Source organism: Lepidochelys kempii, chromosome 1, assembly GCF_965140265.1.
Source record: "Lepidochelys kempii isolate rLepKem1 chromosome 1, rLepKem1.hap2, whole genome shotgun sequence".
In the NCBI taxonomy this organism is placed as follows: Eukaryota; Metazoa; Chordata; order Testudines; family Cheloniidae; genus Lepidochelys; species Lepidochelys kempii.
Window position 1 is genome coordinate 95,553,717 of NC_133256.1, and position 26,373 is coordinate 95,580,089.

Sequence of the window (26,373 nt, forward strand, 5' to 3'; positions counted from 1 at the left end):
ACGAAAGCTTATGCTCAAATAAATTTGTTAGTCTCTAAGGTGCCACAAGTCCTCCTTTTCTTTTTGCAGATACAGACTAACACGGCTGCTACTCTGAAACCTGTCTTTTAGCTATGAGTAAGTTATAGGCTGTTAGTTATGGAAGCAGACATAAGGGAAACCGTTACTAAGCCAGTGTATTACCTATTGGTAGCCTAACATTTTTTTCTCAGCAATGAGGACCTAACATAATCCATTTAACAGTACACAAATGACTTGCAAATAAAGGACTGTGCTGTATTTCAAAGCCCACTGAAAAACAAGAGTTGGGGAAAAGAAGATGGAAGTAAACACAATGGTTTAGAATAGTAGCTTTCCACAATAATGCAGGAATAGCTATTGTCTAGAAAGTGAAAGTTCTTTTTTCCCTCTAATTTTCTTCTATTTTCAGAACTAGAGAAAATAATCCAAATGTACTGAGGAAGTAAAAAGTGCTATTAAATTAATACCAAAAGACAGCAATGCTTCCCAAAGCAAGAAATGTTACATCCCTTTTCAGTCCCTGAAAAGTGCCCTCCTCTTTCAATGTACTAGATGACCCAAGCGTCAGACATTATTTTATGGCCAACTTAACTGAAACCTATTTCCATAGCCTTGGACAACCTGCACAAAGACTGCTGCTCTATTGTTGATGCTGTTAAAATGTGGAAAGAATGTCAAACATTGAAGAAAGAAATACCCAACAACAAAGTTAAATTGCAGGCATTAAAGAAGCAGATGGATCAAGCACTTACTCCACCTCATTTTCTTGCAATATTCCCAACCCAAAGTACCAGGGTAGATGTTTAAACTGCTGAAGGAGATGCTACTATGACATGAGCATCTAATAATCACCCATTAATCATGCCAATCATCATGACTTTCAGGGTTGGAGGTGAACCATTCAAGCAGTACATGTTTGCTGATGATCTTTTAAAGAAAGTCACACCACTGAGCTGGTGGAAGTCACTAGCTAAGCACCTGGAACCAGAGCCTGTTGAAGTGCTACAACTGCTTTTGACAATACTAGCCTCTTCTGCAGGCACAGAAAGAATATTTTCTTCATTTGGACTAATACATTCAAAGCTGAGAAGTCAATTAGGAGTTGAAAAAGAAGGAAAACTTGTCTATGAATAAAAACAAGGAGGGAGGGAATAAGATCCCCTAGTTTTAAAAGTTTGAAGGACAGTCTAAGTAACAGAATAGACGGTCTCATTTTCAAGAGATTTAGGCCAAGTCTACATTATAAACTTACTTTGGTATAACTACATCGCTCAGGGGGTTGAAAAATAATCCACAATTATACCGACCTAACCCCAGTGTAGACAGCTCTCTGTCAGTGGGAGAGCTGCTTCCTTCAACACAGGCACCGCTCTGAGGGAGGTGGATTAATTACGCCGACAGGAGAAGCTCTCCCGTTGGCACAGAGAGTCTTCACTGAAGCACTACAGTGGCACTGCTGCCGTGTTTTAAGTGTAGACCTGCCCTTAGGCAAGTAGAACCTTAAGCTCCAGTCATTTTCACTTGTACATCTTTTTAAAAATTTACCATGTTGGGCTGAAATAATAGTTCAGTTTACTGACTACAGTTAACCCCTCTGTTTAAGAAATCGTTTAGTTGTAAATGTGAAACATTTTGATAATTGAAATTTATGTATCTAAAATATTTAAAGCATTAAAAAAATTGTATATGCTGCTTTGTGTTCAGTTAAATTCCAGTTCCCACCCTAATGCAGCTTGACACAAATCATGAGAAAAAAAATCTTAATTATCCAGCAAACAAGCAACACATCATTTACCATATTCTAACATAATAAAAAGATACAATTAATAATAATCTGAAAAAATAAACTATTCAATGTTAAATGTTAAATAAATGTATATAGTTATAATGGACCCTCCGAGGTAGCAATTCTAGTGTAAAGGCTTTATTTAGTTGTAAGTCAACATGTTTTTATGGTTCTATCAACCGGTAAGAATGTAGTTAGAAAATAACTGAAGTACAAATGAAAAACTTGATTAGAACTGATGATTTATATCAAGGATTTCCACTTGGTGATATAAATCAGTGATTTAAATTGCCTTTCTTTAAATCAATCCATAGACGACGTACTGTCTGTGGACTCATCAATGCAACTCCTTAATCTGCTGGAGGATTCACTGATCAACAACTATATCAATTTCCGATCTTGTGAAAAGCAGGATAAAAGTTCTGAAGTACTGCATGATATGCACATGTAACCCGAGAAGCACATTTCTATGAGATTTTTTTTGTTACAGATAATTTCTTGTCCTCATGTTTGTTTTCAGAATAAATATGTATAATGATCCAATACCCACACTAGTAAACATAACTTAGTCATTCAAATTATGCTCAGTTTTTTTTCACAAATCAAAAGTAAAATCTACAGTCTTTTTGCCAAACAGTGAAATCCTACTTTGTTTGTAAGCACATAAGTCATATCTATAGTATATCAATAGTTTAAGGCAATCTAGAAGATTTGTACTTATCGCCATTTGGAACAGGATTGTTACATTCTATGACTGACAGTAGAATTAAAAGATTTCTAGCTGCTGTGAAGTGTTAGAAATATTAATGACCTTGATATGTCTTTTTTTTAATAATCAGGTTGTGCTACAAATGTGGAGGGTTATAAAAATGCTTGACAAGCCATTTAAATAAATAATCAAATGCTTCACCCCTGTGCCAAAAGCAAATTTAGTATTACAAAAAAGATAGAGAAAAAATACAAACAAACTGTAGAAAATATATTTGCTTAGCCTTATGAATACCTCTTTGTGGCCTTTCCATACTAAAATATACCAAACCCCACTTCTAATAGACTTGAAGAGTCTAGGATCAGCAGGATCTCTTGAAAGACATTTAGGAATTTTGGGTGAACTCAACTCCTCACTTGGCCTCTGGGTGGCCAAATCCTCAGCTGGTGTAAAGGCTGGTACACTTCAATGCAGCTAAGCTGATTTGCACCAGCTAAAGATCTGTTCCAAAGTAACTTGGGAAGGAAAATAGGGATATGAATGCCAAAGGTAAGGTCTGACCTAAATTTTTATCCAAAAGTAGAACTGAACCCTTGTTTGGTTGTTCATTTAACTTTAAAGTAGTTTTGTGCAACCTCACCACCTTTTGGTTTCATCCAGAGGCACCAAAATACTTTGAGAAAAGCTGTCCTTGCTATATTCCCGCTGCTTGCAACCAGTCAAAACCATGAACTACTAGAAATCTTGCAAAAAGACTGCATCACATGAGACTTCCAGTACTCTAGACCAGGAGCTACAGCGAAAAGAGTTCATATCACTAAATGAAAGCTAGTTTTATTTTTCAAGGAACTGAGAGATACTATATTCAAAACACTGCTTTCCCCCAATTCATTGAGAAAAATCAGAGAAATAACTTAGGTACAATATGTTGTTGTAAGCTGGGAAGTACACAAAGAAAAAGACAAGAAAGTGAAAAGAAAATGAAGAAGAAAAAGGTCAGGAAAGAGAGAAACAGAGTCATCAAGGGAAAAAGATAAATGCAAAATAATTAAGAGGAATGTTTGTGTACTGTCTTCTTCCACATATGAATAAAGGTTAGGGGGCATCTCATTAAGAATTTATTTTATTCAAAAATAGAACAGATATGAAACAAGAACAAAATGCAGAAAACACTGAAATAGTTATCTGTATATTTGATATTTTATATTAAATTTCTGTTTTGCTATAGTAATAAACCTTATTGCATGCATATATATATATAGAGAGAGAGAGAGAAAGAGAGAGAGAGAAAGAAACTTTACCTGTCACTAATAATGCTGAAAATAGTTGTAGAGTAGAAATAAAAACTGGAAACTGGAGACATCTCTGAGCTCTGCATGGCTCTGGCCTAAATCTGGATGACCAGCCTACCCAGATATTTGGTTGAAGTACAAGAAATAATTTTTTAAAACATTAAAGAAAAATGGATGACAGTTACAGTGTAAAAACACAGCAATGGCTTTAGCATATATACTGGTTATCATCAAGATTACTCCATCTGGTTCCTGAGATTTAATAGTTGGGGCATTCAAAAGAGGAGTGAGAGAGCAAATAAAGGGCAGCTTTATTTAGCCAACACACCATGTTACCCTCACACCTACAGCATTTTTAATCTTCAAGGCAGAAATCCTCCCCTCCTTTTTTTCACATCAGTGTAAATAGTATATTTTTATTCTGAGTTAATGGCAACCATGAAAATACAAAAATAAATAAATAAAAAAAATCAAGGAACTTCAGAAAAAGTTACAGAATCACCTTTTTTTTTTAAAATGAACATTTCCACCTCACCATATTTCTATCTAAATGCCTGTGCCTTCTTCTAATAGACCTGGTAAAAATCACATTCTTATTTTCGCCTGTCCCCCTGTCCCAATAAGACTTAATTAGCCCTATGTTAAATACTAACTGATCCATTGTGGCATGGATGCTGGACAAGAGAAATTGGAACGTGTAGATGCAAGCAGAAAAAGGTTCAGAGAGTCCCCCCATGATTAACTGTCACCAAGCTGCTATTTACTGTTCTCTTTTAGCTAAACTTCCTATAATGGCAAAATCACAGAATCTTTGCAACTAATACCACTCAAAAATCAGAATGTAACAACACACACACAAAAGATACATGTTTGCATGACCTGCTTCACCAAACAGAACAGAGAGACATTTAACAAAGATCCCAGTCCTTGGGTATTTTTTGATACCCTCATTATTTTAATGTTTTAAAATATCATAAAAATTGAACCAAGTTACATAATCTTTTAGCAGACAAAGAACTTTTATGTAATTATCCAATGCACACATCTTAAAATTATCTTACACATACAAAAGCTGACTAACTTTGGGGGGAAAAAATGAACTGTAAGAATCACAAAATGACAAAGTCATTGTAAAGCTAAAAGATGCTGGAATTCCTTCTACACACTTTCCCTGACATTGCCAAACAATAAAATGCAAGGGTCAGTGATACTGAAACAAGTAAAGGCAGTTCCACTCTTTTGCACCTATGAAAGCAAGTGACCCTAGCTTATTATTCCAGTCTTAGGCACTTTTTGTTCTTAATATCCAGATGCAGCAGCTATTTTTTAAAAGGAATGACTGTGGACACCTTCTTCACATTTTCCTTTTCTTCAGTATTTTCACTTCATAAAGCTGCAGTCAATGTGTTTTGTGTGTGGTGAGAAGGGAATGACACATTCAGCGGTGGTCTTAGCCAAAGCCTACATTGGTGGCTCAAGTAGGCTCAAGATTAGGTCTTTGTATGTGATGAAAGGATATGAAAAGTCAGTTATTTAAGCTCAGTCAAGCTGTTGATTTTGGGAGGAAAAAGGTTTCGCAATTCAGTTTTCCTCAATAAATCACTGCCCTTTACCAAGAGCAGCTGCTGATAGTTCACATGTTCACAATGTTCCCCAGAAACAAAACAATCTTGAGTTTTTTAAAATCCAGCACAGGGTAAAATCAAAAGGAGTGGGAGATAATTTAAAAGCAGTGTCTTCTTTAAATATAAGGGAAACTAAACCAGCAATTCATTTATCTAGATATGAATAATGAAATCATAGAGGATTTATATTTTGTTATCAAAAAGACAATAAACTAAGACATCTATATTATGCTGACTTTAAATACCAACTAGTGACTATTGTAGAAGAAAGGGAATATTTAAAAAAAGAGCATGAAATGGTGAAGCTATTGGAAATGGAAGAATCCGTAGAACTTTACGAAGATGATCATACTGGCCAACATTTTCAAGTGGCTACTAATTTTGGGAGCCCAACTTGAGACACTGAAAATGCTGATTTTTCAAGGATGCTAAGCACCCACAAGTCCATTTGAACTTAATGAGATATGGACTCTCAGCATCTCTGTAAATAAGCCCCAAAGTGTCTCCAGTTGAGCATGCAGAAATCAAGGCATCATAAACAGTGGCCACTTTTGAAAATATGGGCTATTGTATATAAAATGTTATGTTATACCTTACATTTCTTATTAAACTATGAGTACTATAATATTCCACCCCTGGATTCTTTCTCCAATTAAAAAAGCCAATATACAAATTTATTATGTTAAGTTGTATACAGCTGTAATATTTTAACCACAGTGTATTTAAATGATAAGCCACAGTTTGTCAATGAGCTCCACATGGCTGGAACCTTGCGTCCCTGCCGTGCTAGAGATAGAGTCAGGAAATTTTGGCTAAGATACTAAGTGAGCTTAGAAGGGATTTTCAAAAGAGCCTGAAGGAGCTGAGTGCCAAAGTCCTATTCACTTTTAACAGAAGTTGGGCATTGAACATCCTTAAGCCCATTTATCTATTTAATTAAATCTGATCAGTTTTATTGTTCACTAAACAAAGGATATTTGTGACTATTATTTATATTCTGGTAGCACCTCTAGACCCCACTCAGGATGAAAGTCCTATTGTGCCAGATACAGTACAAACATATAAGCAGGTATAGAATAAAATCTTAGGAAGCATCTAAGGAGAGGTCTTTCAGTGCAAAAAAAGGTGTTTGCTAACTCAGAATAAAATAGTAGTGAAGACATCGCAACCCAGCTTTTAATCAAGTTAGCATTTGAGTGCAACACCAGACTCCGCTACAGGCTTTACCTTGAGCTTCAAATTCAAGATAATAGCGGAGTTTTCCTGTCCGTACTGCTTTTTTAACCTGTTAGCTAACCTGAGTTAAGAACTAACCCTTTATTGTATTTACAGTGTAGATGTACCCTAAGTAATTTTAGGTGTCTAAATCCATTGAAAGTCAATGAGAATCAGTCACCTAAGTCATCAATGCACTTTTGAACATTTTATCCATGGTTCCTGCCTTGAAGAGCTTACAACTTAGTTGAAAACGAGATGTCCCAAATGAATGTAATCAACAGCAGGAAAGGAAGGGGAAGGAAGAATGAGGGTAAGAGTTATAAGGTAACTGACTAACAAAGTATATGGGCTTACATCAACCAAACACTGTTACCTTCATTTTGCTTTTCAAGTTATTTCCACTAGTTCAAGTCACTAACTTTCTAAAAATCAGTTTGGACTATAGCAAACATAGCAGTAAATGAAAATGATCAGTTATGAATTTAATAAATATGGCACAAAGAGATGAGCTGTCATGGAAACTTACGCCCACGCAGAGTCCATCAGAGGCATAAGGGCCCAAACCAGTGCACCAATTTCTGGATACAGGCCTTGAACGCTAGCAGCCTGATACAGAGCCTACTGAAGTTAATGAAAAGATTCCTATTTACTTTTATGAGTTTTGAATCAGACCGTAAATGTAAAATTCAAAGAAACTCAGCTAAGTATAATAACCTAATATCCGATAATAACCCTCTGTCTGCACATACAGCTCCATTTGATATCAGTGTAGCAGCATACATCCTTAAATGTGTGCTCTGACAGATCATTCTAATTTTTATTTATAAAATGATGGAAGCAATTATTCCAACAGACAGTTATCAAATGAACATGATCTTTACAAAGTAGCAGGCAAAAAATGATTTCCTCATTCTGTAAGGCCAAAATCTTCTCTTTTTAATACCTTCATGCTGAAGTTGAGCAGATCTTTTCACAAAACAAGGGAAGCAGAATTTATAGTCTCCTGCTCTTTAATCCTCACATATTGGACTATGAGGAGCTGACTTTGGGTGCCCTTTCAGATCCACAGTTCTGAAAAACATGGTCAGCTCTGGAACCCAAATATAGTAAGGCTTTATTTAAGCATTTTTGTGCTTGTTGCATGCCCCCCATTTAATTTTTTTTCTCTAACAACTCTTTATTACATGTCCAGAACATTTCTAGTCTCTTTTAAAAATAAACAAACTGTTTCTTTCTGGTTTATCCAATGACGGACAAAATAAATGTAATTATTTCCATTTTAGGAATTATTTTTCATCCAGAATAGCTATCTAGACTAATCATGTTCATTAGAACTGTAGTGCAGTGTGTACATTTTATTAGGGGTCTATGGTAATACTGGGAATTTTTGGTATTCTCTTAAAATCTATATTCTTTTTAACTATGAAATTCCTGAAACTAGTAAATTTTTATTTATTTATAGGTACTTCTACAGCACTCCTCATTGTAGTATCTGAGCCCAGCCAAGTTAAGTTTATTTGTTCAGAAATGAATTATACACTTGCTAATATAGTAACGATAACTCACAACAAGGACCACTTCTTCAATGCAAATCTTCACAAGAAAAGCTTCTACACATAAAGTAAAATGAATCAGTTACTGCATTGTTTATTAAATTTCACTTGATTCCTCCTGACAACCATTTAAAACAATGAATTTTGGGAAATGTCCCTCAAATAATCAACAATAATAGTAGGGATCAGAGCTTTTATACTTCGCTAATACTGTTCTTAAAAAGAAGAAAATATTTCTTCCTGAAGGGATTATAGAAAGTCTTATAAAAGACACCTGCAAACAAAATAAGTGACAAAAGATCTTTATCATAATTGATAACAGTTATCCTCTCTAGAAATCTATGCTTCCTTAGAGATAATGTAATATAACTTTGCTGTTAAATTCAAGATGTATTAACTAATATGCATCACCGACGTTCAGCAGTGGTACATTTTAACAAAGAGAGGGAATGTTTTTCCTCTCATGCTCAGAAGTTTAATAGCTAAGTGCAACAAACCTACAATAGGATTTAACTAACTAAGGCTTCTTTTCTTATGCCCAACAGAACAGGGAAGCACTGAAATTTATGTACAACGAAAATCATTTAAATAATTTCTGTAAAGATTCTGGACGTATACAACTGTGTATTTAAAAAAAATCCTTTTACCCCCACTTAACTATACCATACATCTGTTCCCAAAGCTTGTGTGTTTTCACTTACAGTGCAAACTTTAGAACACCTGTCTTTCAAATATTTAAATGCCCTATTTACAAGAGATGAACTAAGTAGCTCAGCACATGAGATTTTGGATGGGAAACTTTTGCAAATTGCAGTTTTCACAATATGGATAAGAGGCTTGATAACAGTCAAAAGAACAAGAAATTCACATTTACAATGAAATGCTTTATTCTTTCATCCCAGATCAGTTTTGTTTGGGTAAACATACAATACACTGACTTTACCCCCATTTGCCTGTAATATCTGAGCACTTACTAACTACAGTGGCAGGCATTTGAAAGATGCATGTAATAATATAAATTATCTGCACTAGTTGGAAAGACATATTTGTACCTCTCTACCTCCAGACACTCCACAATAGGAGACAGACCCCAGAGAGATCCCTATTCTCAAATGAGTGACAACATGGGACATGTTAACCCTAAATTGAGGAATACAATGCGGAACATCATTTCCCCTGCAATTGTCTGTTTACCTCTGTTCCCTTTCCCTGCCTCAGTTTCTCAACACCTCCCCTTTCCTTTTGTCCCCTAAATTCTTTCCAACTCTCTCCAGCTTTGGCAGCAGCCACCAGGCTTTGTGGAGGAGAGGAGTTTCATGCTGATTACAGGAGCAGACAATCAAGTACCAGAAGCAGCAGCAAAGCCATGTCATTTCACTGTCCGCAGCCTGGACTTACCCAGTCCTGTACACAGTGGAGAGAGCAGAAGCATACTATACGCAGGAGAGGAAGCTAGCAAAAGGGCAGTATGCAGAGTAGTCTGGGCACGCAGCAGGATAGCAGGACAAAAATACATTGCCTAAACCAATTGAAACAAAGCAAGATGTCCTAATAAAAGATAGTTGAAAAGTCTAAAGAAAAACAAAGTTTTGATTCCATATAACTGATAGAAATAAATGGCCAATACACATACACTCTAGCACAGAGATGGGCAAACTACGGCCTGCAGGCCACATCCAGCCCGCAGGACCATCACGCCCAGCCCCTGAGCTCCTGGCAGGGGAGGCTAGCCCCTGGCCCCTCCCCTGCTGTCCCTCCTCCGCTGCAGCCTCAGCTCGCTGTGCCGCCGGTGCTTTGGCCTGCTGGCTCCAGCCAGGCGGCGAGCTCCTGCTGCTCTAAGCAGCATGGTAAGGGAGCGGGGGGGGGGGGAAATAAGGGGCAGGGGGTCCCGGGGGACAGTCAGGGGATAGGGGTGTGGGTAGGCGTCAGGGCAGTCAGAGGACAGGGAATGGGGGGGTTGGATAGCGGCTAGGGTCCTGGGGGGTGGGGGGCGGTTAGGGATGGGGGGTCCTGGGAGGGGGCGTTCAAGGGACAAGGAGCGGGGGAGGGTTGGATGGGTTGGGAGTTCTGAGGGGGGCTGTCAGGGGCGGGAAGTGGGATGGGGCAGATGGGGGCAGGGGCCAGGCTGTTTGGGAAGGCACAGCCTTCCCTACCAGGACCTCCATACAGTTTCGCAACCGTGACGTGGCCCTCGGGCCAAAAAGTTTGCCCACCCCTGCTCTAGCAGATTGTTTACCTTCTGCCCATAGGACAGATCTCTTGTATACTTTGGAAACTAGGCAAATTCAAAAACTTAACATTAAGAGTTAGAAAAACAGCAGATAATGGTAAAAAGTGTTTACAATTTCTAAGGGAGGTCCTGCAAGCAGATTAAAAAAAAAAAGCCATCCCATCTCCCTCTCAAAGGGGTCTACTGCACTGAACAGCTTTGAAAAGCAGGACAAAAAGCTCTTCAACCTTAAGGCCTTGCTTAGGCAAGAAAAGAGGTCTTTTCTAAAAAATGTGTTTTAACTAAAAATGTCTTAAATTAATTTTTCAGCACACTTCAAGAGTTAAGTATTATCAATGTGATAAAAGTAACTTTTACAAACCCAAAGTACATTTAATTTCAATATGAAAAAAACAGGTTAAATCTCCATGGAGTCATCCGTAAGACTGGATAAAGCACTAAGTAATATTACTGTAGGAAACATTTCTGAATAGGTAGAATGATGAATCTACAGACGGTCTAATCAGTCTTTTCCATCTCTAATTTCTGCAATTCTGAATTTTAAGTCTACAGGCATTAAGAATATTTTAGCATACAGCGGTTGTTTTTGTAAACATTTTGCTTTTGAAGTATTGATAAAAAGGATGAATTGGGATGCCAATCAAAATCACTGGAATATCATAAATTTAATCCTTTTATTGTCACTAACATTGTTTGTGCTTATAGACATTTTTCTATTTGCAGTAACTTCTTTCTCTTGTTCCTATTAAGACTATTATTTTCACCCTGTTATTACTAATCCTTTCTTTGTAAAAAGCCACACCTATTTTAATCCAAAATGGTGTGGTAAGCATTTGCTTCTTTGTGGAAGTACACGCATAATTAGGTTAATCTGTGCTATCTTGCCATGTGAATTGATTGTTTCTTTACTGTAAATATATTTCATAACACACTAGGCTTGCCAGAGTGCTTGGAGGCAAATCCGGAGTGATTTATGAAGCATGTAGCTACTATGAACTGAAATCTTGACATGATAGCAAGCTGTATAGCCACACCTACCTGCCACTTATTGCTCATGATAGCTTTTCACTTGCACATTAAATTTTGACCACACCTTTCTTTCACAAACAAGCACTTTCATTAAATTCATTCAACTAAAACTTTGGCAGATAAGTGATTGGGTTTTGTATGTCATCTGAGTATAGAGGACTTGAAATTCATAGCACAAGGTAAAATTCTCAAACAGTAGCAACTACATTACCTGTATGAAGTCTAAAATTGTCAGTGGAAGCAAATCATCCAGATGGCCAATATCTTTGGAGAAACGATTTAAGATTCTCCCTATAAAAACAGGATTCAAAAGAAATTGTAGTTTTTTTCAAAGACAATTTTTAAAAATTCACAAAAAATCAGAATAATATTTTTTAAAATACAATATGCTTTAGTTTTACAGGCAATTTAAGAAAATCAAGAAGAAAATGGCTGACATCTGAAAATAAACAAAAAAGGAGATCTTCTGAAAACAGAACACAAAAGGAGATTTTTTACAGCTAGTGCAATACATTTTGCTAAAAAAGAATAAAAATATTATTTTTGAATGAATGCTTCTTTAATACAGACATAAATTGTTTATTTAATAGTGATAGTGTGTGGTCACCACCATTTCAAATGTTTCATAACAGTCTGAAACTAGTCATTTAGATAGAACTTAAGACCTCAATCCTGCAAATCCTTACATACATGCATGACATTATCCACATAAGTAAACAGTTATAGGACTAGATTCTTAATACTTATATACATCAATCAATATGGGCCATAACCTGTCTGACTCTGGTCCTTGCTTGCAAGTTCCACTGACATTTACCTGAGTTGTATGCATTTACTGCAAGGCCTAATATTGTCCTTTTTAGTAGTTCTGTGATTTTTAACCAACTTAGATTTCACAAAAGTAAAGAAATCTTAGCATCTTTAAATTCATGTTGCAGCTATTCTGGAATCAAATTTTAGTTAGGTTTGTATTGATGTGGCATGTTTTTATGTTGATGAAGCATGTTTTTTATATTTATTCAAAACCTTGACAATGCTGATCTTTATTAAAACTAATAACATTTTTAATCTATTATCACTGAAGCATTTATTCTCTTCTATTTTCTTAAGGTCTACTTGTGTGAAAAAAATTCAGTCATAGCAAGAGAGCTTTAATTATAAATGTCACCATTCTGCCACCATTAGATAGATTAGTACTTTACTCCACGAACTGATGCTTCTACTCAGGAAGTAAGGTACCATTTAACCTAGGGATGAGAATCTTACCTTTCATAAGGGGTTTATGTATGTGGACACATTCAAGTTTCTTTCTTTCTTTCTTTCTATCTACCTCAATTATTTTAATGAATTTTGTGATGAGATTTAGTTTTTCTCTCTTTTGGAATCATGGATCATAAGGAGAGGGAATTGAAGAATGTATTTTTTTTAAGAAAAGTGACAAAAATCAGTGATTTTCAAATCCTCCTCTGGCAGAGGGGCAAGAGCGGGTCCTCTGCTGAAAATTCTGTTGAGTTTAAAAGTTTGGCATAAAGATGAACTGCAGATTAAAAAATAAAAACGGAGTTAAACTGAGATTTTTGTGATGAACATCTGTCTCATTAGCCAGGATCAGGTGGGAGAGGATTATTCAGTTCACAAATGTTTTTTTAAACCAGCTTTCTCAACAGTCTCTCCTCTCTCTCTGATATAACCTCTTGGTATGTCTAGGTTTACTGAAGATATCTGAAAGTGCATTATTCTGTGATATCACAAACACTATGTGTCCAGGCTGTACTCCTAAAATCTCCATGCAGATCTCACCACACAGTGGGAAAGGACAGCTACTTCTACAGCACGATCCCCACTTACCTAGTAGCTCACAGAAGACTGTTCACAGGGTCAGGATTGATGTGCTGTGGGATGGACAGGGACTGGGAAACCCCACATTGGGTGGGAGTGGGATGAAGTGAGAAACACATAATCACTCTTTCAACCTTGTAACGAGTACTCAGGAAAATTAACTGATCCTGGCACAGTAACCTGTTCTCAGGTGCCCTTGAATCATGGGGAATCACCTTTTAAGAATCATGGGGAATCACCTCTGTCCATGCAGAGCCATTGTAGTGGGAGAGGAAGGGCACGTTACGGGCATGGAGATAGCTCTGAGACACAGGGCCTCTGTGCAGATGGCGCAGAGATCCTGCAGTTTTTGGGTATCCTCCAGATTTGCAAATGAGCCCTGCCAGTTGTTTCATGTTGGAACAGAAAGATCAGGGAAACTCCATCAAGGGATGCAGCTTGGAGGTTTCTTTCCCTTTGATCCCCCCATGGGGGTTTTGACACAGGAGGGGTGACTCAGCCCATGAAATGCATGTGCTGCAGTGAGACTCTTGGTAGCTCTTACATCACATTCTGGGATATCTTCAAGGGAACCAAATAGTACCAAGAGGATTTCACAAAGGAAAAGATCATTTAAAAAAGTTTAGTGCTAACTTCTCTTCAGACTGCCCCCGTGGCCTGCTTAGCACAGGGACATACAGTACAGAAGCCTGAGCTTCTCTCTGTTTTAAATTTTGTTTTGGCATTCACCTTTAATCTGGTTTATTTGTAATAGTGATAAGAGATTGCAGCAGAATTATCTTGGTTACTCCTCAGAGGAAATTCCATAATACACAGAACGTGCACCAACAAAGCAAGTTCTTTCAGACTGGCTGCTTCAACACCAGTAGTACCGTGCAGGTCACTATTAACAATGTCAGGAAACCTGGAATACCTTCATCATGTCCCATGATTCAATGAGTAGATAGCACATGCAAATTCCTTCCTGGAGCAGCATTACAGTTACTCTAACACAGCTGTGAAAATAGTTTAACTTTGTACTTTTTGTAGACAGGGCCGTGAAGGGTAGAAGGCTGAGACAAATTAGTAGTGAAATGCTCACAAACTATCACAAAGCAGTTTATCACTTTGAAGTTTCAATCCCAACACTATCTGAAGTTTTGTTGTCCATTTTCTGGCAGGTTTTTATTGCAACTTACAAGTGAAAGTTAGAGGTTTGTTACTATAGAAGTTTGTGACTACCCCTTTGCACTACCTCAAAGTTTCAAAGCTCTACGACAGCCCCCATAGACAGATGGAGAAAGTTTTAAGTTGCAACAGTAATAAAGTTCTGTTCTGGCTCTTTAAAACAAAATAAAACATACACAACACAGGTTTCAGAGTAACAGCCGTGTTAGTCTGTATTCGCAAAAAGAAAAGGAGTACTTGTGGCACCTTAGAGACTAACCAATTTATTTGAGCATGAGCTTTCGTGAGCTACAGCTCACTTCATCGGATGCATGCCGTGGAAACTGCAGCAGACTTTATTTATACACAGAGAATATGAAAAAATACCTCCTCCAACCCCACTGTCCTGCTGGTAATAGCTTATCTAAAGTGATCATCAGGTGGGCCATTTCCAGCACAAATCCAGGTTTTCTCACCCTCCACCCCCCACACACAAATTCACTCTCCTGCTGGTGATAGCCCATCCAAAGTGACAACTCTTTACACAATGTGCATGATAATAAAGTTGGGCCATTTCCTGCACAAATCCAGGTTCTCTCACCCCCTCACCCCCCTCCCAAAAACCACACACACAAACTCACTATCCTGCTGGTAATAGCTCAGCCAAAGTGACCATTCTCCCTACAATGTGCATAATTAAGGTGGGCCATTTCCAGCACAAATCCAGGTTTTCTCACATCCCCCCACCCCCATACACACACAAACTCACTCTCCTGCTGGTAATAGCTCATCCAAACTGACCACAACTGATACACAACACAAACATTTTATAAAATAATACCAAAACTCATTATGACTGCCAAGAACAAGTTCCAGAATATTCTCATTTACAATAACATCTCATTTGGCTAAAGTTCTTTGATGCATACAGACCCACGCTAAAACCAAGCTGGGTGAACCATAAGAAAGATTCCTCTGGCGTGACTATCTCCTCCTCATATCCACATTCTAATCAAACTCCTACTTAGTTCTCATGGGTAATCAAGTTGCTAACTAATACCAAAAATGTAATTTTGGTGATTGCCTTATAAAATTGTTATATGTTTTTAGAGAATGTTTTTGATACAGCAGGTAATAGGAAAGTAGAAATTAATCTGACATTATCAATAAAATGGGAAAAAATCTTTTAATCTGCTTAATCCACATTCGAATGTAAATATAGTAATTCTGTAGAATGACAAGGACTAAAATATGAGTAAGAAAAACAGTTGGTGTATGAACATGACTGAACTTGAAAGGAATGGGCCCGCCTACAATCCACCCTATGAAAAGAAATGTAAACATCCTGGAGTTGGATCAACCAATTCCTAAATAGGAAATTCAGGTCTATCTACAATTGCAAGATTTTAATATTTTGGAATCTTCAATAGTTACTGCACAAAGTTGTTTATTGTCTATTCGGTATTTATGCACACTCCTTTTGGTAAAGCATGACTGATCATTAAGCTCATGGAAGTGTTTGCCTCCTAAAGGCTCATGTTTCTTTCTCCTATTGCTAATTAGTTATTCTAGTGCCCATTACTGTTGTATCCGGGTGCATCACAAATAAAAACAAAAAATTTCTAGCACAGAAGAAACAAACAAAGCAACGGGCCTTAATCCCACTTTCACAAAAGCTGATTTTACCCCAGTGTTACTCCATTGACTATATGAGATCAGAATCAAGCCCAGGGAACCCAGTTCACAGAAGGTATAACTTCTCTTAACAGTAATAAACTCCGGCAACGACAGCTTATCAGACAGAGCAAATTCCAACATTAGGGACCAGTCACAGAGAATAGCCTGCATCCAAATTTCAGTGCCCCATTCAGGGATTTGCCATTCTGATGTGGCATAGGTAGAGACTGCATATTCATAGTATGGATATGTCTACACTGCAATTAGACACCCATGGCTGGCCTGTGCAGCTGACTTGGACTTGTGGGACTTGGACTAAAGAACTCTTCAGTTGCAGTGTAGACATTGAGGCTCAGGCTGGAGCCTGAGAACTCGGACCTCCCACCTTGCAGGGTCCTAGAGCCATAGTTCCAGCCTGAGCCCTGGGATCTTGTGAGGTGAGAGGGTCCCAGATGTCAGGCTGCAGCCTGAGCCTGAACATCTACGCTGCAGTTGAACAGCCCCTTAGTCCAAGCCCCGCAAGCTTGAGACAACTGTCACAAACCTACCATGGGTTTCTAATTGCAGTGTAGACATTACCCTAAGTTTCTAATTCAAACTGAAGACTGTTTCACAAGATATGAAGAAACATAATTCTACTTTTCCTTTTTAAATAGCACATGGTTTAGTTGCTTAGGTATGCACTATTAACTGTGCAAGAGAAGAGATTCTAGATGTGAAAGCAAAATTAATCATTCTTGCAAAAATTTTCAAACCTTTCCCAAGAACATGATTACACATTTTCTGCCAGCATTCACACACTCAATTTGCCCAGGGCTGCTCCCCAGATTCAAAGGATTGTTGTACCTGATATCTGGGACCTGTTAAGCTGGCCTACAGAAAATATTTTCTCTAAGCCCTCTGGGGCCCTTATAGCCTATCACCATTTCTATGGGCTCCTTTACGCTTCCCCAAGTCCCTTAAATAAGCTGTGAGTGTTCTATGGATCATTTGGACTGTGGTATTTTCAGGACACTGAACGCGTAGTAGGTAAGTCCCCACAAAAATCCTGCCTTAGAATTAACCCACATTTTCAAACTCAACTACTGCATGCAACTTGAATTATTCAAATACGAATCACATCTTCTTCACATAGCATTTTAAAAGAACCAAAATTACTAAAAATATAGACATTGTATAGTAATGGATGGATAACCTCCACTGACCAAAAAAAGTCTTCCCATAAATCAATTCAGAAATATTTTAAAGTGTCAGTGTTGCAAGAGTACTTGAATCTGCCAAAAGAACCTGCTATTTTTAGTATTATGAAACTTCCAAACGCTTTGTGTAATTTCAGTAGCAAGCTGCAGTGGAGAACGTGCTCACTCCAGCAGTTCCATGTATGTTACTATATTAAATAACTTAATCAAACCACACTCTGTTCTTAGATTTATTCTGAAGTAATTAAATAACTATTCAATGCCAATTAATCACAGTTAAATAAGGGTCTGTCAGCAAAGTGCTATGTACACATTTGAGACTATTTAACTGTCAAATACTTGGCAGTATCTAAGTTAAACAATGATTCATTAAACCTCCCTTACAATATAATAGTTAGGCTAAACTTGAAGTGAAAGAATCGAAACTCTTTTCTTCTGCATGAAAAGGACATCAAACCTCAGAGTGTGATATTCTTTTCTTACTAACTCTGTAAACTGCTTTAATTTCATGAATCAGAATGTGTTCAGGTGCTCTATAGCCACTTTGCTTCGGCAAGTGTTTGTTGGTACTTTGGAGTAGATGTTCAAATCTTTTCATCCAAACAATGAAAATACTTGACAATTTACCACACCTATTTAAAATGTTTATTCATACTAAATGATTAAAGGAATATAATCCAAACTGAATCAACATTTATGATCTAAACACCAGAAAATGAAAGAATTTTCTTCTACCAGTTTCACATTATTATCAATCACATTAACCTTCATGTACTACTATTAGCATTTAGTATTACACAATCCAAATTCCCAAAATCAAGTGATTAGTAATCTTTGTTTAATGAATTTTACTATCCTGCTTTACTTTCTGGCCAATGTATTAATCAAAACATTCCTTTACAACAGAATAAAATAGATGGACTGATTTTAAAGTCTTGCAATTAATTTAGAAAGCCCTATACTCACTTGGGTCATCATACATTTCAGACCTACTCTGTTGTTGCTGGTCTGCTGACTCCCTTATTTCGAACAAGAAAAGGTTTTAGAGTAAGACTGCTGGGGATAGAGCCTTAGAGATGCTTGTTTTTTGCCTAGAACGTTTTCCCTGTAGAGATTAGGCTAATCCTTAGTATGGAGCATTTTGAACATTCTACACTTTTATTCAATGTACACTTTATTAATAAAATGTTTGTAACCTGAACAATTACATGGGAATGGGCTTAAACACTAGGTTTAATGCTCAAGGACATCTGCTTTTCTATAAACTACGTTAGGGGCCATTACCACCCACTCCAAAAATGTTGCTCCAGTGGCCACAAACAGGTTGAAGGAAGGGTAACAGAGCCAAACAGCAACATCCCTCACTGCCTCCAAGCCCTCACAAACCCCGTGGAAGCAACACATAGAGTGCTTGGGGATCTGTACATTTAGGAACTGCCTCAGCAAGGTACTTACGCACATACACATAGGATCAAGTAGTCCCATTTACTTCTTCAGGCTTACTGTATGCTTAAAGTTATGCATGTGCTGAAATACTTAGCTGAGCCAGGACTAGATGTGGTTGGGAATTTTTTGACAAAATGGAAAGACAGAGACTGACCATATCTCAGCAGTTGGAGCAGCGAGTCACTTCTTGGAGGTGAATCCGACAGAGCAGGGATTTAAACCTGGGTCTCCCACATCCCAGGCTAGTGCCCCAACAGCTGGACAACAGGCGTGTACGTACACACACACACACTTTTCAAAATCTTGCAAATTTGTGCAAGAGAGGAAAACAGTTTCTCACCTGCTTTAGACAGGATTTCAATGGGGGCAGCTACACAGTAGAAAGTGTGCAATTGGCCAACATCTTTTCTACTAAGTGTAACTAACTAACCCCTTACTAACATTCAGTGGGGGTGTCTTAGTTGCTAGCTCCCAGTACTAAAAGGGGGGAAGAGCCGATGGGAAATCAGGACCCTGAGACTGACAGCCCCCAGGAACAATGGGGAGAGGCTAATGCTCCAGGTCAGCCTGAATGAGGGGGCGGGCAGGCTAATCAGAGTCAGGAGGCCAGGGAGGTCCCGTCCTCCATGTGAGCTGGATTTGCCTGGGTCGGACAGAGTGGGGCTGAGCTAAGGAGAAAACTGGGACCCACACTGAGCTGGGGAGCAGAGCTGTGCCAGATCCAGAGGGGCCAGAAAAGCAGCCCACGAAGCAGGTCAGTGCAGGGAGCAGAGTCACAGAAACAGCCTGCAGAGCAGACCTGTCCTGGGAGCAGAGCTGTAGCAACCAGAGGCAGAGGGGCCAAAGAAGCAGCCCAGGGAGCTGGAGGCAGAGCAGCAGCCGTGCTGAGGCAGAGTGGAGCTGGAGCTAAGACAGAGTGGAGTTGGAGCTGGAGTTGGACCAGTCCAGAGCCGGGTGCGGTGAGCAGCTGGGAAGAGCGAGGGGGGACCCCGGGCAGCAGGCCCAGCACAGGGAGACGCCTCAGCCAGGCAGCTCTGCAGGCCAGACTCGGAGAGGGATTGGTAACCCTGCCAGGGCAGGGGCAACACTGGGAAGAAGGGCCCTGCCACCTCAAGCCTGAGAGCATGTGGCCACCACCAGAGCGAGCGTCTAACCCACAGCATCCCTGCAGCACAGCCAGGGCCTGAGAAGGAGGCTGGGACTTACAAGGAACAGACTGTGAACTGCCCTGACATTCCAGAGAAACTGTGATGTTCCCCTGCCACAGAGCGGGTTGATGTGTTTCCTTTAACCTTTCCCATTTTCCCTTATTCTTTTTCAAATTAATTGTTGATTAAATAACTTGCATTTGCTTTAAATTGTATGTAATGATCAGTGGGTCAGAGAAGTGCCCAGTGCAGAGAGAGTATCCTGGAGTGGGGACACCCTAGCCCCTGTCCTAGGTGACCACAGCAGTGTTGGGGGTCGAGCCCCCCAGAAATCCTGGGCCCAGCTTTGTTGGGGTTACGAGGACTCTCCCAGACAGGAGAGTTGAAGGGGAGTCCTCAAGAGCAGGGAGGCCGCTGGGTAAAGGAATTGGGAGCGAGGACTCAGATTCTTTCACTAGCCCACTTCACCAGGGTAATGCAGAAGCCAGGAAAATTCCCCACAATAGCGGACTATTCCCCTGCTTACATCAGCAAGACTAGGGTGGAAATTCCCAGTGAAGTGTTACGCTGACAATATGTGCTTCAGAAGCTGTTTGAAGCAGGGATGTAAGGTGCAAGCAAAGAGGAGGAGTCAGGGTTGGTATGCTTCTAAGGGTTTTTCCATAACAGGGTGCATTACAGCTGCATATAAATAACAAATGAATTTACACCAGATTGGCTATAAGGATAGGAAATCACTAACTATACAAAAAAATCACACATGCATTAACCATCCCAAATCATAAATAATTTTTAAATGATTTTATATATAGTTCAACAACAATATACACAAGATGGGAGTGAAAGGCAATAACTATGCAGAACTGAACTTTTACACACAGAGCTGTATATTCTGTGGTACAAACATACCCAAATTTACCCACATTAAATGTGTTTTTCTATTCTGCTCTGCTCATGGTATAAGTTGGTAACAATATCATATGTGTCTTGGTCTGTTAAACTATGACATACACACTTTTTTTTTTCCACCTACACTGAGTGTATACACATAGTTTAATAAAACAAATTTTACCTCAACTATAAGAAGTCTTCCAGTTTATCAAAGCAGAAAAAAAAAGTGGATTTGTCCATACCAAATGCTGGCAGGAAGAACACATTGCATCAACCTAGTAAAATACAACTTAATGTAATAATTCAATCAACAAAATAATTAAAAATGGACAGACTCTGAAAGGTAACATAAATTTAACAGATTTCTCCAACGAGAAATCTGAAAATACATCTCCTGTGTAAGTGACAGTTACTGATCCATTCTGGCTTTCTTTCCATGTTCTCACAAATAAATGTCTATAGGCCTCTTATCTTTTTTTTTATGGAGTTAGCACCACATGCCCATGTAAACTGCCACACAGCATTGCTGGCTTCCCTACAGGCATCCCATAAATACAAACGAATTCTGCCCCATATTTTCTCAGAGGCCTGAAACTGACAGGAATATTATCACTTTCTCAGATTCTTGCAAATGGGCACAGTGGTGCTGGCAGAAATGTGCTGAGATCATAATATCCATTTATCTGAACTGCCAGCATGTAACAAATTCAGATGGGGTGCTTGCTACCCAAATTAATTTACTACTTGAAAAAGACTTGACTGTCAAAAGACTGTCAAAAAGAAAAGAGGAAAAGAGTTAAGAAATTTCAAGAAAATCTGAGCACAGTTTGTGTTTGCCCCCTCCTGTACCCCAAACCCCTCCTCTCCGACCCCACCCCAGAGCCCATACCACAGCCAGAGCCCTCACCCGCTCTCATACCCCAACCCCCTGCCCCAGCCCGGACCCCCTCCCACATCCCCAGATGGAGCCCTCACCCCCTCCCACACTCCAACCGCCTGCCCCAGCCCAGTGAGAGTGAGTGAGGGTGGGGGAGAACGAGCGACAGAGGAAGAGTGGCTGGAGTGAGGGTGGGGCCCCAGAGAAGGGTGGGCACAGGGGTGGGGCCTCGGGGAAGGGGCAGCGCAAGGGTGTTTGGTTTTGTGCAATGAGAAAGTTGGCAACTGTATTCACGTAGCTGTGGTCAGGAAAACACATATGTTATTAACATTCTCCCGAGGTTAAAATTTGATCTCCCGAGGTTAAAATTTCAGCACAGAATGTATGCAAATTCCTCATTACCAATAACTACATTTAAAAGTATCTTGATTCCCACTACTATACTACTTTTTCGCTCTCAAACTACCCTCACCTTAAGTGTCAAAACACTCTATTATTATAATACAGCATTACCAGTTAACCACTTTCTCTACAATTTCAGTCTTACCAGGATTCTCCATACAGAATAAGATTTACTAGCTGCAATAAAATAAGCTCCTAAATAATCTGTTTTACAAAAGATTTTACCTTCTTTCATGGCATGTTCACAAGCAATTTTCAAATTATTGATCATTGAGCTCACTTACTGCTTCTCACTTCATATATTAATATTTTCCTAAATCACTGTGTTCCTTCACAGTAAATAAAGAGATCAGAATCATTTAACAATTTTGAATAGCCTCTAGCTAAAAACCATAGCTTTATCCACCAAATACAAAACCACATCTTTTTTTTTCAGTTTATAATGAGATCTTTACTCATAATAATACAGCTTATTTATTCTCTCCTTTCCCTTTCAGAAATAGCTTTAAATCTTGTCCTTCTTATACTAACATCTAAAAAAAAGACAACCAAAAACACTGACTGCACTCAAGATTCTTGACTTGTTTTTTTCACTAGCTTTGTTGGGGAGGAGGGTATTTTAATTATCAAATTTCCCTGCATTTGAGAAAAATTAAGTGCTGGATGTAATGCAAACAGGATGAATACAAAAGCAAGAAATAAAATATCCCACCTCTTTAAATGCATTGTGAAAACATTTCAATATTAATGTATTTTTCTTGTATACGTCTACTTTTATATGACAGTATGAGGAGCGAGAGCATTGTAATTCCAGTAGTCTAACAATCTATAAAATAAGCAGTTTTTTTTTATGAATGAACAGGTCCCAGTAATAAGAGGACATGGCATCATGCATCGCTAACATTGTCTGAAGTATATATATATATATATGTGCAACCATTCACATTTATTATGCACAAATGCTTCATCTACTCACATTTTTACAAAGCACCAATGTAGCAGAAACTTGGAATAGGTCATATAAAATGTATGATTTGCTGGCTCTTTACCAGTCAGATCATTTACTGGACTCTCACTTGGATTTCTGTGTACCATGAAGACATTAATTTCTGAAAGAGCATGTTTCAGAGGAACAGCCGTGTTAGTCTGTATTCGCAAAAAGAAAAGGAGTACTTGTGGCACCTTAGAGACTAACCAATTTATTTGAGCATGAGCTTTCGTGAGCTACAGCTCACTTCAGCATGTGTGATATAACTGTATGATGATATATAAATCCTGATTGTATTCAGATTATTTCTTATTTCATTTTGTTCTCTTTTGGATCTCTTTCCCGGAAGTAATTTAAACAATGTGCTTACTGCTGTTGAATGCAGTGGGTCTTTGTCTGAGCATGAGAAAGAAAAGGGGTTGTGGCGGCTTTGAGGGTCTCCACTGAGCAAGAGGTAAGCCAGAAGTCCAGCTCCGTGGCAGCATCGACCTATCAGGCACACAGGGGTGAGGTGGGCTGGGGGGGGATTTATACCCCATGCCCTCCATGTGGAATCCTGCACCGACCAGCAGCACTCACCCTCCCACTCATGGGATCAGAGTAGGACTGGGTCTCTTCTGATCTGCTGTAGGCATTGTGCTAGCTGACTTGTTCTTTGGGGCTCGAAAGGAATTTTTCCCTCTGCCAGACTGGCCAAGCCAGGGTGGGTTTTTTCACCCTCCTCATAGCAGATCAGAGATCCAGTGGGGGTAGGTAAGGTTAGTTCAAGATGTCACAGCTCAGTAGGTGCCAGATGTGGTAGGTCTCCAGTGCACGTAATCATTCCAAAAGGGTTCTAGTTCCCTGATAAACAAGAGATGGAAGGGGATTTAGGGAAGTCATCTCCTAAACAAGCTGGAGAAGGGGACTGGTGCCTGTAACATCTGGCACCCCCTTTCTTTCCAGCTCCTCTCAACCCTCACATAGGGCTTCTCAACAATGGGCTACTTCCAGGTTGGGAATGCGGGCGGGGGCTGTTAGTCCCAATAGGTAGAGATGATTAAGGGAAGAACGATGACCTGCACGGTATGATTTATTGCCCAGTATTCCCAGATAAGTTAATAAAGTTGTAGCCGAATTAAACCACATCCACTGTATCTTGTTTTTCTTCCTATGAAGCTAGAACAATGGACTGAAATAGCTAAAGACATATTTATGTTTCCTTTCAAAGCCATTTTTAGTTTGTTTTTAGGAAACAAAGAAGAATATAGAAATATGTGACATTTTTTGGTAAGTCTGCTCTCCAAGAATATTAAAAAACAATTGCTTGCTAATGTGGTATAATGCCAGAAGCTAGAATTCAAAACAGGCTTTGGACACAATGCACCATTAAACATTAACAGTGAACTTCTTAAACAATATAAAAAGAGTGTTGCGAACTCTCAAGATTTTATTTGAAAGTCTCACAATCTTTGGTGATTTTCTTAAAGTCCCAGTTCTTGGAGTCAGATGATTACCTGAGAATCATAACTTTCATTGAAGAAAAAAAGAAAGACAGTTTTTAACATTCATGGTGGCAGAGAAAAGACTGACAGTATGACCCTATTGCAGTCTAAAGGCTCAAAAGGCAAATAAAAAGATAACCTAAAGTTATTTTAAAAATCTCATGACTTTAAAGACAATCTCATGATTTTGCAGATCTGATTCATGTCTTTGTGCTTGGAGTTGGCAATACTATAAAAATATATAATTTATTACAAAACAATATAATCCCCACTAGCATGCATGGATAAAATTTACAATGCAGGATATTTTCCAGAGGCTAGCATGGCAAAAAAAAAAAGTGGTCTATTGGAACAGTGGTCTAGAAAGAGTCAAAGACTAATCAAACAGGGATGTGTGTCCACAACAGAACTAAAAGAATGCTCAGATGAACTGCTGTGTCCAGAGAAAGACATGAGAGCATTTCTAGCACTGCACATACAGAAGTTAGAACCTCCATTTGTACACAGGGATGGTAGCTACCTGACCAGATATTCTTTTGCCACAGTGTTGAGTGATATATTAACCACTTGATGCTCAAACCAGCAAATTTTTATATGCATGCCATTAGGAGTGGTGTGGCAAAATCCCCACAACTTTGGAGAGATTTGAGTCAGAGAGGGTCCAGGTGAATGGCAATGCAGATTGCAATGATATATCATTCAGAGTCAGATTGGTATGATGATAATTAGAACATCACTGAATACACAACTCTTTCCTTTAAAATGCTCATTTAAAAGGCCTTCCACCTGCCTGTGTCCTGTGGCTATGGTCAGGAAAGCATATGTTATTACCATCCTGTATAAGACTTCCAGAACTTTTAGCAGCTTTTTTATAATATCCTCCCTCATATTGAAGAAGATAATTAGGACTGTGCTCCATCTAAAAAATACAGTAAATGTGACGTTTCACACCCTCATCTGATTTTCTAGAGCCTCATCTTCCCTTTGTTAAGTTGTTATTTTTTGACCCAAGCATCTTTGAAGACTTTTACATCAACGTTTTCTTTGCTAATCTTTAAATCTATTTTAGTCTTGTCCAAACTGACCTCTGGCTTTAACCAGTAAAGTACCTGTCAAGGTTCTTTCCCCACTCTGAACTCTAGGGTACAGATGTGGGGACCTGCATGAAAAACCCCCTAAGCTTATTTTTACCAGCTTAGGTTAAAACTTCCCCAAGGTACAAACTATTTTACCTTTTGTCCCTGGACCTTATTGCTGCCACCACCAAGCATCTAACAAAAATAACAGGGAAAGAGCCCACTTGGAAACATCTTTCCCCCAAAAATCCCCCCAAGCCCTACACTCCCTTTCCTGGGGAAGGCTTGATAAAAATCCTTATCAATTTGCATAGGTGAACACAGACCCAAAACCCTTGGATCTTAAGAACAATGAAAAAGCAATCAGGTTCTTAAAAGAAGAATTTTAATTAAAGAAAAAGTAAAAGAATCACCTCTGTAAAATCAGGATGGTAAATACCTTACAGGGTAATCAGATTCAAAACATAGAGAATCCCTCTAGGAAAAACCTTAAGTTACAAAAAGACACAAAAACAGGAATATACATTCCATTCAGCACAACTTATTTTATCAGCCATTTAAACAAAACAGAATCTAACGCATATCGAACTAGATTGCTTATTAACTCTTTACAGGAGTTCTGACCTGCATTCCTGCTCTGGTCCCGGCAAAAGCAACATGCCAACAGAAAGAACCCTTTGTTTTTCCTCCCCTCCAGCTTTGAAAGTATCTTGTCTCCTCATTTGTCATTTTGGTCA

The 26,373-nt window shown here is 38.8% G+C and overlaps 1 protein-coding gene across 12 annotated transcripts in view; it reads right to left on the minus strand.

Moving 5' to 3' along the window:
• Positions 1 to 26,373, minus strand: part of ABCC4 (ATP binding cassette subfamily C member 4 (PEL blood group)) — a 214,443-nt gene that overhangs the window by 78,180 nt on the left and 109,890 nt on the right. For all 12 annotated transcript variants that reach the window (XM_073347903.1, XM_073347850.1, XM_073347858.1 and 9 more), the window contains one exon: positions 11,675 to 11,754. In XM_073347903.1, the coding sequence (XP_073204004.1) occupies positions 11,675 to 11,754 (80 nt within the window). The remainder of the gene's footprint in view (positions 1 to 11,674; positions 11,755 to 26,373) is intronic.